Source organism: Bos mutus, chromosome 1 (assembly GCF_027580195.1).
Source record: "Bos mutus isolate GX-2022 chromosome 1, NWIPB_WYAK_1.1, whole genome shotgun sequence".
NCBI classification, from domain to species: Eukaryota; Metazoa; Chordata; class Mammalia; order Artiodactyla; family Bovidae; genus Bos; species Bos mutus.
Genome location: NC_091617.1, coordinates 107,787,577 through 107,803,533, shown reverse-complemented (window position 1 = coordinate 107,803,533; position 15,957 = coordinate 107,787,577). Strand labels below are relative to the sequence as shown.

The following is a 15,957-nucleotide window of genomic DNA, read 5'->3' as shown; positions in this document are numbered from 1 at the left end:
GTCAGACACGACTGAAGTGACTTCGTACACACACAACCCCATCATAAGCGGAGGATGATCTGTATTTGCATTCAGTAGGTGCCATTGTTGATGCTGGCACTTCCTAATTTAAACACTATCCATGGGATTTCTAGGCAAGAATCCTGGATTGGGTTGTCATTTTCTTCTCCAGAGGACCTTCCTGACCCAGGAATCCAACCCACATTTCCTGCATTGTGGCGGACTCTTTTACCACTGAGCCACCGGGAAACCCAATTTAAACACTGCCATTTTCTAAATAATTCATTAATTCAGAATCAGGGATATCAATCATAAGCACACTCTCCAAATTTACTAATTAATCAAAAGTTGGCAGACAAAAAGAATATACTTCTTGGATATAAAATTAGAATTTTTAAATAAATTGAGGCTAATAAAATATGGTATCAAATTGTCAAATACTTTAGAGCTTTGAGTAAAAAACAAAATCTAGTTTTGAATCCAAATATATTCATTTTTAATGTTTACCTTTCTATAACAGCACTTTAAACATTTCATGAGAAAAAGAGAAATTTTAAAAGTGATTAAGTTTAGTGTTTTATCGTATGCTTGGGACTTTTGGGGGTTTCCTTATATGTTTCAGAGCTGAAGTTGTTTCACAGTATATATTCTCATCAGTTCAGTTCAGTTCAGTCGCTCTGTCGTGTCCAACTCTTTGCAACCCCATAAATCACAGCAGGCCAGGCCTCCCTGTCCATCACCGACTCTCGGAGTTCACCCAGACTCACATCCATCGAGTCAGTGATGCCATCCAGCCATCTCATCCTCTGTTGTCCTCTTCTCCTTCTGCCCCCAATCCCTCCCAGCATCAGAGTCTTTTCCAATGAGTCAGCTCTTCGCATGAGGTGGCCAAAGTACTGGAGTTTCAGCTTTAGCATCATTCCTTCCAAAGAAATCCCAGGGCTGATCTCCTTCAGAATGGACTGGTTGGATCTCCTTGCACCTTTTCAAATAAATAATACTTGTAATTTGGTTAAAAACACAAAGGTTCAAAGCTAGCACTTCCTGGCATGCAGAGTTGGTTTTTTTTTTTTTTTAATCATCTTATCTTTACCTTTTTTAAAATGTAGATACACATATTTATATGTGGATTTTACAAGGAAACATGGAGCACAATTTATTTTCTAGCTCTCCACTGTGGTTTTCTCTGTGGACTTTGTTTAAAGTGTTGAGATAGTTTTCTCTCAAGAATACTACTTTCTTCTCCCATTTGCATTTGCTTAAGAATAGAAACATGTATGTACTGACAGGAAAATTAATTTGAGAATAAAATGGTCTTGACCCCTCTTCTATGCCCTAAGAAACATTGATTATTAAATGTCAGAGTTTACATATATCTAATCCAGTCTAGAAATTTCTACTGCTTTGTACAGAAACATGATCTTTGAACCTTCTGAGCTACAGAAATGAAATTCTGATCATGGACATCTGCAAAGAATAGCTATGTTACCGCTTATCAGCTATTAGACATGAAAGGCTCAGAAACAGGTTGGAAAGCAGCCTTACTTTTCATTATAAATTGTTAGCATTTCTTTAAGCCACCCAGACTCTTCTTGTGGGCACTGTATTGCAATGGCCAGTCTTTAAAGACACCCTTCATATTTTCACAGACTGTTATTCTATCTCCTTGGTCTCATTAGGGGCTAAAAAATATATATCTATAATCTCTATTTTTAATTTTTTTAATTTATTTATTTTGCACTTGGGAAGTAGTCAGAGGACACCACTTTTAGCTACTTACTGAGTTGAAAGTGAATGTATTACACATGCAAGACTGATATTTTCTTAATTGAGAATATTGCCATGGCAGGAAATAAAGTCACCTTATTAGATAAGCTAAACTGTTCATCTGGGGCATTTCTTGGTTCCTTAGGTGCAAACCATTGAATTAGGAGCCAAGGAACACAACACAATTATAACATGGTTGCTGGATCGAGGAGTGCCATTTGGTACCGACTGATTACATCATAATGCTTAGTTCTATCAATGAATTTTGTAAACATTCACGCAAAAGCAAGGGAGTGCTTACAGGACGGGAGGGAGCCACAGTCACTCCTGCAACTCTTACAGTATCAAAGCCTTCTGCCACACCACCATTTTAAACTGTGCTTCTGAACAGTAGGCAAATGAAATTGCCTCCATGCCTGCATGCCAAGTGGCTTCAGTCTTGTCCAACTCTTTGTGACCCTAAGGACTGTAGCCCTCCAGGCTCCTCTGTCCATGGGGTTCTCCAGGCAAGAATACTGGAGTAGGTTGCCATGCCCTCCTCCAGGGGATCTTCCCGACCAAGGTATCAAACCCGAGTCTCCTGCATTGGCAGGAGGGTTCTTTACCACTAACACCACCTGGGACACCTGGGAAAATGTCATTTATTCTTCAAGCATTTCTTAGGTTTCTACTATATGCCCAGTGCTATAGACTTGATTATAAATTTTTAGAAATCATGGCCCATGCCCTAAAAGATTCTCTTAAGAGTGTTGTGAAAGAAAGTGAACGTGAAGTTGCTCAGTCATGTCCGATTCTTTGGGACCTATGGACTGTAGCCCGCCAGGCTCCTCTGTTCTTGGGATTTTCCAGGCAAGAATACTGAAGTGGGTTTCCATTTCCTTCTCCAAGGGATCTTCCCGAACCAGGGATCAAACTTTGGTCTCCCACATTGCAGACAGACTCTTTACCATCTGAGCCACCAGAGAATTCCTTGTGTGTTGTATGCATTATTTATAGTGTCTAAACATAAATCACTTGATGCATTTTCTTTATGGACCTGCCCACCTTATTGAAACTAGGGAGTGTTTCTTTATGATCTGAGAGCCATAACAATCTGCTTATGCCACTACTAGGTATAGTAGAAAGAAGGAGTTTCCCTTGATGAGTGGGACTGCCATGTCAATTATCTGAGACTTTTATATAATAAAGAATAGTGTGATGCTTTTTTACTTAGAAGCACAAATATCTGTATTTTGTACAAGGCAATAAACTATAACTGGTTAAATATATATAATTATATTTGAGTTTTATATATATATACATATATATAACATATATTTGAGAGCATCTTAAAAACAGGAACTTATTCTGAAGTGAAATATTACCAGTCCTAAAAAAAAAAAAAAAACTTATGTTGAGATTATCCCAGGAGACCCAGAATCAATCCAGGAGTTAAAAATTTTTTGGGGGGGCAACATTTTTCCTGCTTCTGATAGGTAAATAATGTGGAGTAAAAAACATGTTTGGTGCCAAATTTCATTCTGTTTGATTGTGGTTTGTGTCAGCAATCCTGAAAGAAGTCATATAGTCATCATAGTACTATAAGTAAATTTTTCCTCACTTAAATGAAAATGTATTCCCATGGAAAATCTGAATGCTGAAAATTTGGTTTAAGGGAATCACGCAACCCAAGATTTTGGTTCAGTCAGTTCAGTCACTCAGTCGTGTCCCACTCTTTGCAACCCCATGGACTGCAGCACACCAGGCCTCCCTGTCCATCGCCAACTCCCAGAGTTTACTCAAACTCATGTCCATTGAGTCAGTGATGCCATCCAGCCATCTCATCCTCTGTTGTCCCCTTCTCCTCCCACCTTCAATCATTCCTAGCATCAGGGTCTTTTCAGATGAGTCAGTTCTTCACAACAGGTGGCCAGAGTATTGGAGTTTCAGCTTCAGCATGAGTCCTTCCAGTGAATACCCAGGACTGATCTCCTTCAGAATGGACTGGTTGGATCTCCTTGCAGTCCAAGGGACGTCAGAAGTCTTCTCCAACACCACAGTTCAAAGCATCAGTTCTTCAGTGCTCAGCTTTCTTTATAGTCCAACTCTCACATCCATACATGACCACAGGAAAAACCATAGCCTTGACTAGACGGACCTTTGTTGGCAAAGTAATGTCTCTGCTTTTTAATATGCTATCTAGGTTGGTCATAACTTTTCTTCCAAGGAGCAAACGTCGTTTAAGTGTCTTTTAGATTTTGGTTACTATTATTATTTTGCTTCTATTTTCCATATATGGATTTTTTTTCTCCAAAATTAGACCAAATTTTGTGGTTATAAATAAACTATTTTCCTTAATATATACCATAAGCATTTTCCTAGTCTTTAGATATTCTTTGAAGCTTGAATTTAGTGTCTGCAAAATATTGCATCCTTTGAATATGCAAGGGCTTCCCTGTGGCTCAGCTGATAAAGAATCTGCCTGCAATGTGGGAGACCAAGTTTGATTCCTGGGTTGGGAAGATCCCCTAGAGAAGGGAATGACTACCCACCCCAGTATTCTGGCCTGGAGAATTCCATGGACTGTATAGTCCATGGGATTGCAAAGAATTGGACACGACTGAGCAACTTTCACACTTCACTAACTTAACAGGTATGCAAAGAATATTTTTCATGTAAATATTTAATCATATTTCAAATTATTAATTTACTTTATATACATGGTATGACCTGTTTCTAGTAATAGCTTTGCAAAGTGTCATCATATTTCCAGTATATTTTCCTAGAAGAATGAAACATTCATTTTCAAGAGAACAATATGAATAAGTAGAAAAATATAAAAACTCTGCTTACCTGAGAAAGAAAACTATGCTGTTAATTTGTAAAGTTTTAAAACAACTCCTTGCTACCATTAGAGATTTACCCTTTGTTAAAAAAATTTAAGCTTGAACAGGAGAAATCTTAAAAGTCTTATTTCTAAGCAATTGCTGTTTTGGGTGGACATAAGTTGAACTCACTTCAGGATCCAGCCAGAGTTCTTCCTGAACAGTTCAGACAGGTGCAAAAGCCAGACTGTGAGCCCATTTTTTAAAGCAGCCTTTTGTTTGTGTCAATAAAAAGAAAAAGATGTTTTTTGACATTTGTTCTATGTACAAATACACCTACTCCTATTTGAATAAAGAGAAACCTGGACAACATTTTTAATGAGCCACACTTAGTGCTGAATTTTTAGCCCAATTAGAAAAATAAATCTTATTAAATATTATGTTTCTATAGAAAAGTAATAGCTGTTTAATTCTCATCTATTTACTGACCAAAACTAGTATTCCCTGAAGTATCTTTCCTTGTTGAAGTTGAATCTCATCCATGTATCTAAAGGGAACACTTGAGTGTTTTTTTAAGTATCTGCATTTTAATAAGAATGAATAGTTTAATCCCCATACTTGTACCCATATCCTAAACTCTAAATGTCCAGTGAGTATAAAGATCTCAGCAAAAGGAGACTCTTTTGAATCATCCATTTTGAAACATCAAACAGTATAAAATTGTTTAATTCTACATAGTTCTATTTCTTTTTTATTTACTTTAAAGATTTTTATCATGACACACTTTGAATGTATATTATAAAAGTATAAGAGTATAGTACAGGGTGTACCCCTTAATCAGAATTTCAAAATATACACCTGCTTTACCCATCTCTATTGCTGCTGCTGTCTTTAAAGTGTTTTAAAACAAATTCCAGAGTTCTTGTATTTCACTCATGTGTATTTCCAAATACATCTCTGAAAAATACTGTCTTTCATCACCACAAAGCCATATTTACATCTGACAAGATTAACAATAATTCTAGTTTCTTGCTATCACCTGGCGTTGAGTATCATCTGGATATGAAACACTTCAAAATAATCTGGTTTTGAGATAAAAACTAGGAATTATTTCTTAGACAACTCACTTATGGGTTTCAGAACTACTTGAAACTCTGTACCTTTAAGTAAAAACTGGGAAGATAACATACACCAATTTCTGATTCCTTAATTGTAAACTAACTTTTGGACTTCAGGTCTTTATTTGGGAAAGCACAAAGCAACTCTCTTTCTGCCTGCTAGTTTCACTGGGTGCCATTGATCTATTTAATCTTTAAATTGTCACAACTTCCTCATAGTGCTGCTACTGCTGCTGCTAAGTGGCTTCAGTCGTGTCCAACTCTGTGCGACCCCATAGACAGCAGCCCACCAGGCTCCCCCGTCCCTGGGATTCTCCAGGCAAGAACACTGGAGTGGGTTGCCATTTCCTTCTCCAATGCATGAAAGTGAAAAATGAAGTCGCTCAGTCGTGTCCGACTCTTTGTGACCCCATGGACTGCAGCCTACCAGGCTCCTCCATCCATGGGATTTTCCAGGCAAGAGTACTGGAGTAGGGTGCCATTACCTTCTCCGCCTCATAGTGCTAGTTGCCTATAATTCTGCTGAAATAGTGATTATCAAACTTTTTAATAGGTGGCAAATCTAAGGACAGTAATTCGTTACATTTCCCATGCCCATCACTCCTATCAGTAAGACAGATCCAAAACTTTATCCTACAAGAATTCATGGGAGAATGATCTTATTTATGGCATTTTTCTGCATTGTATGTGTAATGTTTTTACTTGATCATTCCTAAATAGATTAGAGTCTGCTTTTAGCTAGAAAGAATGAAATATGAATAATCTCTAAATAAACCTAAATGCTCTAGTGTCTTCATTTTATTATATTTCTTAACTGAATTTAGGGCAAGTGTATTTCTGTAATTAAATACTGAACGTTTAGCTAAAGAAACTCTTCATTTTCAGAGATTGGGTTACTAATTTGGTCAAGAGTAGTTTAATTTTTGGACTCCTGCTGAAATTTTTGTGTTCTGCTGCACTAAGAGCGTACTCGGCCTGCACACACTGGAGAGCACTTTCCTTTTATGACTTTCTGTAAAATTTGTCAGCAGGAGGGAGGCTGAAAAGTAGGGAAATGTCCCCAAGTGGATGAGTATATAAAGGACAAGAGAAGGACAGAAAGAGAACAAATGAAGAAGAGTACTGACTTGTTACAGTTTTTTAGTATATGGATCTGTCATCCAGACCAGCACTAGTCCTGCTGCAGAAGTGGTTGAAAGTTATTGTGTTGGTCAGATATGCAAAGGAGCTGCTATTTATCATTTGTAAATATATTTCTTTTTCTGCTTAACCAACTTCCTTTAGAACAATTGATACTTCACAGGAATAAACAGATCTGAAGAACAAAACAGTCAGGAAACACTCTCATAAACATCCTTCCTATTAGATTTATTTGTTGAAAATACTCATTTTATTTAGTTTTTCTATAAACAAAGATTTTATTTGAACATTCCATCAATATCTAAGAGAAGTCTTTAAAGTTTTTAATCTGCTAAAACTCACCAACATACAGAAAGTGGAGCTAAAGACTAACTTCTAAAAGAAGTTTCTGAAGACATAAAGGAAAAGCAAACGTACAAAGTGCACCTTCCTGAGTTTTGTTGTGATCATGGTGAGTGGTATGAAGCCACTGAAATGTCCAAAAATAAATTGTGGGGGGTATAAATTATGATCACACTAGAGAAATGCTAGGCAACAGGATAACACCCTCCTCCTCCTCCTGCAAAAATCCTAGTGACATAAGCATTTGTGGGAGAATGAGCAGAAGAACATAGGCATAGCTATAAGGAAGGTCAGTTCTTTTTATTTTTTACTGTAATATCTTGTAATATACTCATATGTACCTGGGAAGTTGTGCTCTTTCTGAATAAAATACTAGATTATAATTGCTGGAAATCCTTTAGACGAGTTAAAAACACTCACCTATACTCCGTTACAGTAAAATCGATATAATTATTTGAAACTTTCTACATAACAAATTTCTACATTCAATTTTTAGAAATTATGTTCAAGTTGAATTAAGGCAATAAGACTTCAGAACTACACAATATTTTTGGAGTAAAGTTCTGTTTTAGCATGTAATTAAAACTGATACTTTACTAAAAACAGTTAGGAAATGTATTTATTGAAACAAAGCTTAGTAACATCTTACCATGAATACCAAAATCTGACAAGCTTTAGGGTTTTCACAAAGATAAATTAGTACTCAGTTGTGTCCAACTCTTTGCAACGCCATGGACTGGAGCCCACCAGGCTCCTCTGTCCATGGGATTTTCCAGCAAGAATACTGGAAAATACATTTCCTTCTCCACACAGAAATATATTGGTGTACTTTATTTTACATTTTAGTGAGAGTTGCCAAGAAATAAGCTTTATTACCATTATGGGAAAAAAACACATTTATACAGTCTGAACTGAACATTTACATTGGATTTAGTTGTAGAAGTTTTCCCCCATTTCATTTTTCCATATTTACACATGCACTATAAGACTTTTAAAAGTGAGAAAACTCTCATTTTAAGATGTAATAACATCCAATATCTAGCAATTATGACCTTACTTTATAAAGTATCAAAATGCTTTGCATTTTCAAAAATGTGTTTTTTTAACTCCTTTTGTCTCTTTAACAAGCATATTAGCCCCAAATCATTCTTTGTAGTATTAAGCTGCCTACGTATTATTTAAATTCCAACATTTACACTTACATGATTGCATGTATTTTCAATAGTGATTCTTTTATCGCACACCGAGAAAGTATGCGACAGATGATGAGAAGTTTTTCTGAACCTTTTGGAAGAGACATGCTCAGCATCTCTGATAGGAGAGGAAGAGCTCGTAACCGTATGGGATATGAGGATGAAGAAAATTCCTTGACTGTAAGTTCTGTATTTTAAAGATAGTGAAGAAAAGTATTACAGAAGAATTTATCTCTGATGATAGGATAGGATTAATGTTATAGAAATAACCGTTATACACAGGGAAGGACCTGTTGAAAAAGGAGAATCCTTTGACAATGAAGTGTTAACTGTATAGAATTGCACTGTGATACCAAAACTTTTAGCACCATAGGGTTATATATTATAAGCCAAACTTAAGACATTCTTTTCCATGTGAACCATGTAAGGAAGAAAAACCATGATAAGGTTTTTCTCACCTTATCATTTACTCCCATGTCTTAAATTAGGACAGGCATGGAAATAACCTTGCATAAAGCACTTTTTCTTCTCGCTTTAAAATAGCATCCAAAACTGTAGTATAATGCTTTTTATCTACTGGACCAGGAAAACCCAATCTACTCCTTGGCTACCTTGGACCCTCAAAACTTAGATTAACTTTTAAAAGTTAATTTATAAGTTAATCAGAAGCCTTGTAGAACTACAGTATATGTTCAGAAGTCTTGTCTGAGAGCAAAACTAAAAGGTTACAAACAAACAACAAAAATCTCAGGACATTTTTATACCTTCAGTTCAGTTCAGTCGCTCAGTCGTGTCCGACTCTTTGCGACCCCATGAATCGAAGCACGCCAGGCCTCCCTGTCCATCACCAACTCCCAGAGTTCACTCAGACTCACGTCCATCGAGTCAGTGATGCCATCCAGCCATATACCTTAGCTGTTTTCTGCTTATTTGTGTTGCTTTTTCAGCCTCAAGATTGGCAGTTCTAGAACAACAAATCCACAGGAGTTTCTAAAACATAAATCTCTACAGTTCAAATGTAGAGCTTTGGACCTCAGTAAACATTTTTTAATGTATTTCTTTTTAATTGAAGGATAATTGCCTTACAATACTGTGTTGGTTTCTGCCATACATCAGCATGAATCAGCCAAAGGTTTACATATGTTGTCCCCTCCCTCGTGGCACTGTCTCCCTCTTCCCACCCCATTCCTCCCCGTCTCGGTTGTTGCAGAGCCCCAGATTGAGTTCCCTGAATCATACAACAAATCCCCATTGGCTATCTGTCTCACATATGGTAATGTATATGTTCGCATGCTACTCTCAATAAACATTTTTAATTGGTCAGTTGGGAAACTTCCAGTACCTTCCAAAGAAATACTTTCATATTTTTTATTTGCAATAATGTTGTTAGAGCAAAATGTTTCAAATACTCCTAAAAGTTTGATGGATAAAATTACATTTGCCATTTAAATGAAAGTAATCTTCACATTCTTTTTCACATACACATTATTCCTATATATATATATTAATTTCATTCCAATTATTTTTAAATTTGTTAATGTGGTCATTATGTTATTTTTTTACTTTTAGGGCTATAAGTTTCCATAAAAGTCTAAAATTAAGCCCAAAGGAAAAAACTGTCAAAGAGAGCAGAAATATCAACTATGACATTCTTAAATTTTATCTTTCACATGAGCATTGAAGTATTTTATATATCTGTTATAAACATAGCAAAGAAAGAGTAGGGCTGTACATACTGCTTTATATTATTTGCATGCATAAATGAGCTGCTGGTAGCCTTTGTGCAAAAAATAGGAGGTGACGATTTTATTCCCTTGTAAGCACAGAAAGGAGATCTGTTTATAATTCAGCTGTGAAGTTCTTAGTGAGGATGCCTAAGCTGTAACTCTGCTGGTTATCCATTAGAAGAAGAAATGTTTTTTTCCTGAGTACCTGTGCTTAAAACATCTGAATGTTTAATGAGCTGGAATAAGAAATATATAACCAATAGGTAAATTTATTTGAAACTGTAGTTTATCTGATTCATAACTTAGAACGATTTGTATTTTAGCTTGCCTCATATTTGTCTTGCCAGTGCGGCTTGAAATCAAGTTTTGGGGAACCAAAAAGACCACATAGCTGAACTAATATGGTTGCATAAATGTGAGGATTAAATAAGGAAAGTCAAGTAAGAAAACAATTCTGAATACAAAAGAAGGCCGAGACCAATCAATATTTGAATGAAAAACTAAAATAGTTGCTACCGAGTCCAGTTTCTAGTGGCATAAATTAACTTTTGTCTAAGATGATGAGATCATTGGCCTTATTATTAATCAAATCCCTAACAATTATACAGTGCAAGTGACAAATAGATACAAGGGATTAGCTCTAATAGAGTGCCTGAAGAACTATGGACAGAGGTTCGTGACATTGTACAGGAGGCAGTGATCAAGACCATCCCCAAGAAAAAGAAATGCAAAAAGGCAAAACAATTGTCTGAGGAAGGCCTTACAAATAGCTGAGAAAAGAAGAGAAGCGAAAAGCAAAGGAGAAAAGGAAAGGTATACCCATTGGGATGCAGAGTTCCAAAGAATAGCAAGGAGAAATAAGAAAGCCTTCCTCAGTGATCAATGCAAAGAAAGAGGAAAACAATAGAATGGGAGACTAGAGATGTCTTCAAGAAAATCAGAGATACCAAGGGAACGTTTCATGCAAAGATGGGCTCAATAAAGGACAGAAATGGTATGGACCTAACAGAAGCAGAAGATATTAAGAAGAGGTGGCAAGAATACACAGAAGAACTATACAAAAAAGATCTTCATGACCCAGATAATCACAATGGTGTGATCATTCACCTAGAGCCAGACATCCTGGAATGTGAAATCAAGTGGGCCTTAGGAAGCATCCCTACGAACAAAGCTAGTGGAGGTGATGGAATTCCAATTGAGCTATTTCAAATCCTGAAAGATGATGCTGTGAAAGTGCTGCACTCAGTATTCCAGCAAATTTGGAAAATTCAGCAGTGGCCACAGGACTAGAAAAAGTCAGTTTTCATTCCAATCCCAAAGAAAGGCAATGCCAAAGAATGTTCAAACTACAGCGCAATTGTACTCATCTCACCCGCTAGGAAATAATGCTCAAAATTCTCAAAGCCAGGCTTCAACAGTATGTGAACAGTACGAGAACTTCCAGATGTTCAAGCTGGATTTAGAAAAGGCAGAGGAACCAGAGATCAAATTGCCAACACCCGTTGGATCATTGAAAAAGCAAGTGAGTTCCAGAAAAAACATCTATTTCTGCTTTATCAACTACACCAAAACCTTTGACTGTGTGGATCACAACAAACTGGAAAATATAAAGGGATGGGAATACCAGACCACCTTACCTGCCTCCTGCGAAACCTGTATGCAGGTCAAGAAGCAACAGTTAAAACCAGACATGGAACAACAGACTGGTTCCATATAGGGAAAGGAGTAAATCAAGGTTGTATATTGTCACCCTGCTTATTTAACTTATATGCAGAGTATATCATGCGAAATGCCGGGCTGGATGAAGCATAAGCTGGAATCAAGAAATATCAATAACCTCCGATACTCAGATGACACTACCCTTATGGCAGAAAGTGAAGAACTAAAGAGCCTCTTGATGAAAGTGAAAGAGGAGAGTGAAAAAGTTGGCTAAAACTCAACATTCAGAAAACTAAGATCATGGCATCCGGTCCTATCACTTCATGGCAAATAGATGGGGAAAACAATGGAAACAGTGAGAGACTTTGTTTTTCTGGGCTCCAGAATCACTACAGTCATGAAATTAAAAGACGCTTGCTCCTTGGAAGAAAAGCTATGACCAACCTAGACAGCATATTAAAAAGCAGAGACATTACTTTGCCAGCAAAAGCCTGTCTAGTCAAATCTGTGGTTTTTCCAGTAGTCATATATGGATGTGAGAATTGGACTATCAGGAAAGCTGAGCATCAAAGAGTTGATACTTTTGAACTGTGGTGTTGGAGAAGACTTTTGAGGTCCCTTGGACTGCAAGGAGATCAAACCAGTCAATCCTAAAGGAAATCAACCCTGAATATTCATTGGAAGGACTGATGCTGAAACTGAAACTCCAATACTTTGGCTACTTGATGTGAAGGAGAGACTCATTGGAAAAGACCCTGATCCTGGGAAAGACTGAAGGCGGGAGGAGAAGGGGATGACAGAGGATGAGATGGTTGGATGGCATCACCAACTCAATGGACATGAGTTTGAGCAAGCTCCAAAAGTTGGTGATGGACAGGGAAGCCTGGCATGCTGCAGTCCATGGGATTGCAGAGTCAGACATGACTGAGTGAATGAACTGAACTGAAGATGATGAACCATAGGTGTCAGCTAAAATCTGTGTGTAGCATTATCCAATAGAATGCTCTGGACGATCTAAATGTTCTGAATCCACCCTGTCCAGTATGATTAGCCACATATGACTACTGGATGCTTGGGGCTGGTGCACTGAGATGACCCAGAGGGATGGTACGGGGAGGGAGGAGGGAGGGGGGTTCAGGAGGGGAACACGTGTATACCTGAGGCAGATTCATGCTGATGTATGGCAAAACTAGTACAATATTGTAAAGTAATTAACCTCCAATTAAAATAAATTTATATATAAGAAAAAAACCTTTGAAATGTGCCTAGTGCTACTGAGGAACTGAATTTTCAATTCTAATTATTTAAAATTAATTTTAAATAGCCACATGTAGGTTTTGACTACCTTAATGAAGGGTAGGATAATATTCAAAAAGAGTGCAAAGCTTTTAGCATTTTTAAAAAAAACCAACACTGAGTAAAGGACACTAATCACCTACAGGTGAACCTATCATCTTATTTTTTTTTAATTTAATAATAATCTCCTTCAACAGTTTCCCAAGAGAAATTGCAGTACTCATCTACCTATTAAATAGAAAGTAAATGGTGATTTTACTATATCAGATTTAGACCAAACCATTTCATAAAACTTTGAATTTCATGGTGTTTTATATAGTAAATACTGCTAGGTAGTATTTACTTGCCTCTCCCATCTAAAATCAAGTGGTATATATAATATTATATTCAATTACATTATATTGTATCAACTGTCTTAGAAAACTAACACCAGTGAGTTTTTTTTCCTTGTTTAAGCTATGAAAACTCTTTGCTAACCAAGAGTGCTGAGCATTGCCCTAGGGCAGTTGAAGGGCAGTAGTAATTTTTAAATATAGGAATTTCATATGGTTCAGTAGGTTTTCCAAGGAACATTCAGCTTCTTTTTAACCAAAACTCTTCTTTTCCTCTGAATGAGTTATACTGGTGAGATATGGCTCTCCTTTGTGTGATACATTTGACATGTTTATGTCTCAGTATGAAAGATTTATGTAAAAGCAAAAAAACCTAAATACATTAATTAAAAGAAAACAAACAAACAACAGTAACAACAAAAGACCTCTATCTCAACTTGACTTTTCTAAGTCAGTGTCCTATAATTACATATGAAAGTAGGAATAAAAATTAGAAATTGACTATAGAAGATGGACAAATCAGCTGCCTAGTTTGAAAGCAGCACAGCTAAGTAGAGTAGGCTTTTTGAGCATGCTAGCTGTTCTATTTGAACTTTTTAATAATAATTTACACAAAGATTTTTTTTTCTCTTTTTGTGAAGTTATAAATTTTAAAATGAATATTTTAATTAAGTAGTGAGTAATATGCTGATGCTTTTAAGCATAGTGGATGAAAATTTATATTTCAAATATATACTTGATAACCCTTTTCTTTATTTTTTGCCCATTGGCATTTGTCATCTTTCTCAGCCCTATTATGAGGGAAAATAGAGATTCCTACAAAAGTAGGAAAGGCATCAGTTACGCCATTTCTTTGTACTATTAGCTTTTTCTTCAGTTCATGATTTCTTTATTGGGATGTTTTTAAGCCAGTATCTGTAAGTTTATTTCATTAGGCAGTTTATAATTCAAGATATAACACATGACCATCTGACAGATTGTGAGATGGTGCCAGAGTCAATGTAAAATCTGTTTTTCCTTTCAGTTAAAAGAAACAATGAGGAATTTTACTGGTGTACAAATACACTTTGGAGATTACTGTTTTAATTTATTATAAAATTTAAACACAGTTTTCTATAGTTTTTTGACATAACTTACACAGGGAAAAAATTATCACTGAATGATGGTATAATTTTGTATATACCTTTTACCAAGAAACTCAAAATTTATTTTCAACAACTTCCAAGTAATGAAAGTTTTTAATTTATATATGTATCTAAAAATTTATTTTTATTATTCCATCTATTACGCTTAACATTCTTTTTCCTATCAAAGACTAAATATCTTTAAACCTATATGCATGATCCTTTCTGAATTCTGTATTTCTTATTCCATATTAGTTCTTAGGAGGTATCCATTAAATTTTTTGACCAATATCTCTTCTAAGCTTTTGAAATGTTATTAATATAGATACTTTTGATTTTTAATTGGTTTCAGGCAAGATTAAATGATTTTTTAAAAATATGGAATCCTTGAACAAAAGAAAGATGATATAATCTTAATCATTATACCTTATGTGTTAATTTTGGTATGAATTTGCATTTTCTTTGAAAAATGTTTGTCTTAGTCCATAGCAATTACTTTCTCTTTAATAAATACTAGAGTAGTCTTATTTAAAAGAGATATGTGGTCTCCTTGTTTGTCGTCTTGTCTCATGTCAGACTCTATAATGAATAATAAACAGATAACTTTAAATATATATATTGAGCTCTTTTTGATTAAACGGTTTTGTAATTTGGTTAGCTCTGAACTATGTGATTACGTAGTGTATTACTTTCTTTTTCAGAGATTGTTGTATAATAAATATACCAAAATTAATTGGATTTTTTTCTAGGCAATGAGTTCTCTTGTGCCTTTTGGCAGTTTTGGTGGTATGGTTCGTATCATAAGACACAAGCCATTTTAGCAATATTTTCTGACAATATTTTATTTCTCATTAACTCAAGCATACTGAATCGGCATGCCATCTCACTTTCATAACAGCTTTTAGCATTTGTTACTGAAAACTTGTTTCGTGTGTTAAATTTGTCTTAGAATGTTTAGGCCTGTGTTTTGTGGAGTACCTCACGTCAACATAAAAAAAATCAGTTTTCCAAAAGAAAAAGTACATTTTGGTTGATGATGATTTACTTTATTTACAAAAGGGATCCCCGTAGTTGTGTTTAAAAGTTGGAGACTTCCACTTGCTTATGCTGACTTTTCAAAAAGTAAAAAAGCACCAAATTGAGGATAGACAAGCACATCTGGAAAAGCTCAGACTGACTGCTTTCTCTATCACTCTGTTGTCAGTTCAGTCATGCTTTCCTTTCCCATGTCCAAGCACTCTGCAGCCAGCTTTTTTCTCCCACCCGTTTTTCTCTGAGCCTTTGGTCCTCTTTTGCTGTGCTGCTAATTTCTAACACACTTAAAGGCAATCTGGGGAGTAGCAGAGAATAGCATCTCACCTTGGAGCACTTTCTATGCATCCATCTATACACTCATGAAAAAGTTTTTTGAATTCTCTTGTGCTAGACTTTAGCCATTTCTTACCTTAAAATTTG

At 35.9% G+C, this 15,957-nt stretch overlaps 1 protein-coding gene across 4 annotated transcripts in view; it reads left to right on the top strand.

Moving 5' to 3' along the window:
• The window catches only part of MLF1 (myeloid leukemia factor 1), a 31,697-nt gene that overhangs the window by 3,919 nt on the left and 11,821 nt on the right, over positions 1 to 15,957 (top strand). For 3 of the 4 annotated variants that reach the window (XR_011464803.1, XM_070374142.1, XM_070374159.1), the window contains exons 2-3: positions 8,397 to 8,544; positions 15,252 to 15,293. Coding sequence is in view for 3 of the 4 variants with exons in the window: in XM_070374142.1 (XP_070230243.1) it covers positions 8,397 to 8,544; positions 15,252 to 15,293 (190 nt within the window). In the remaining variant the exon portion in view is untranslated. The remainder of the gene's footprint in view (positions 1 to 8,396; positions 8,545 to 15,251; positions 15,294 to 15,957) is intronic. The other variant, XM_005907363.3, reaches the window with a different exon arrangement.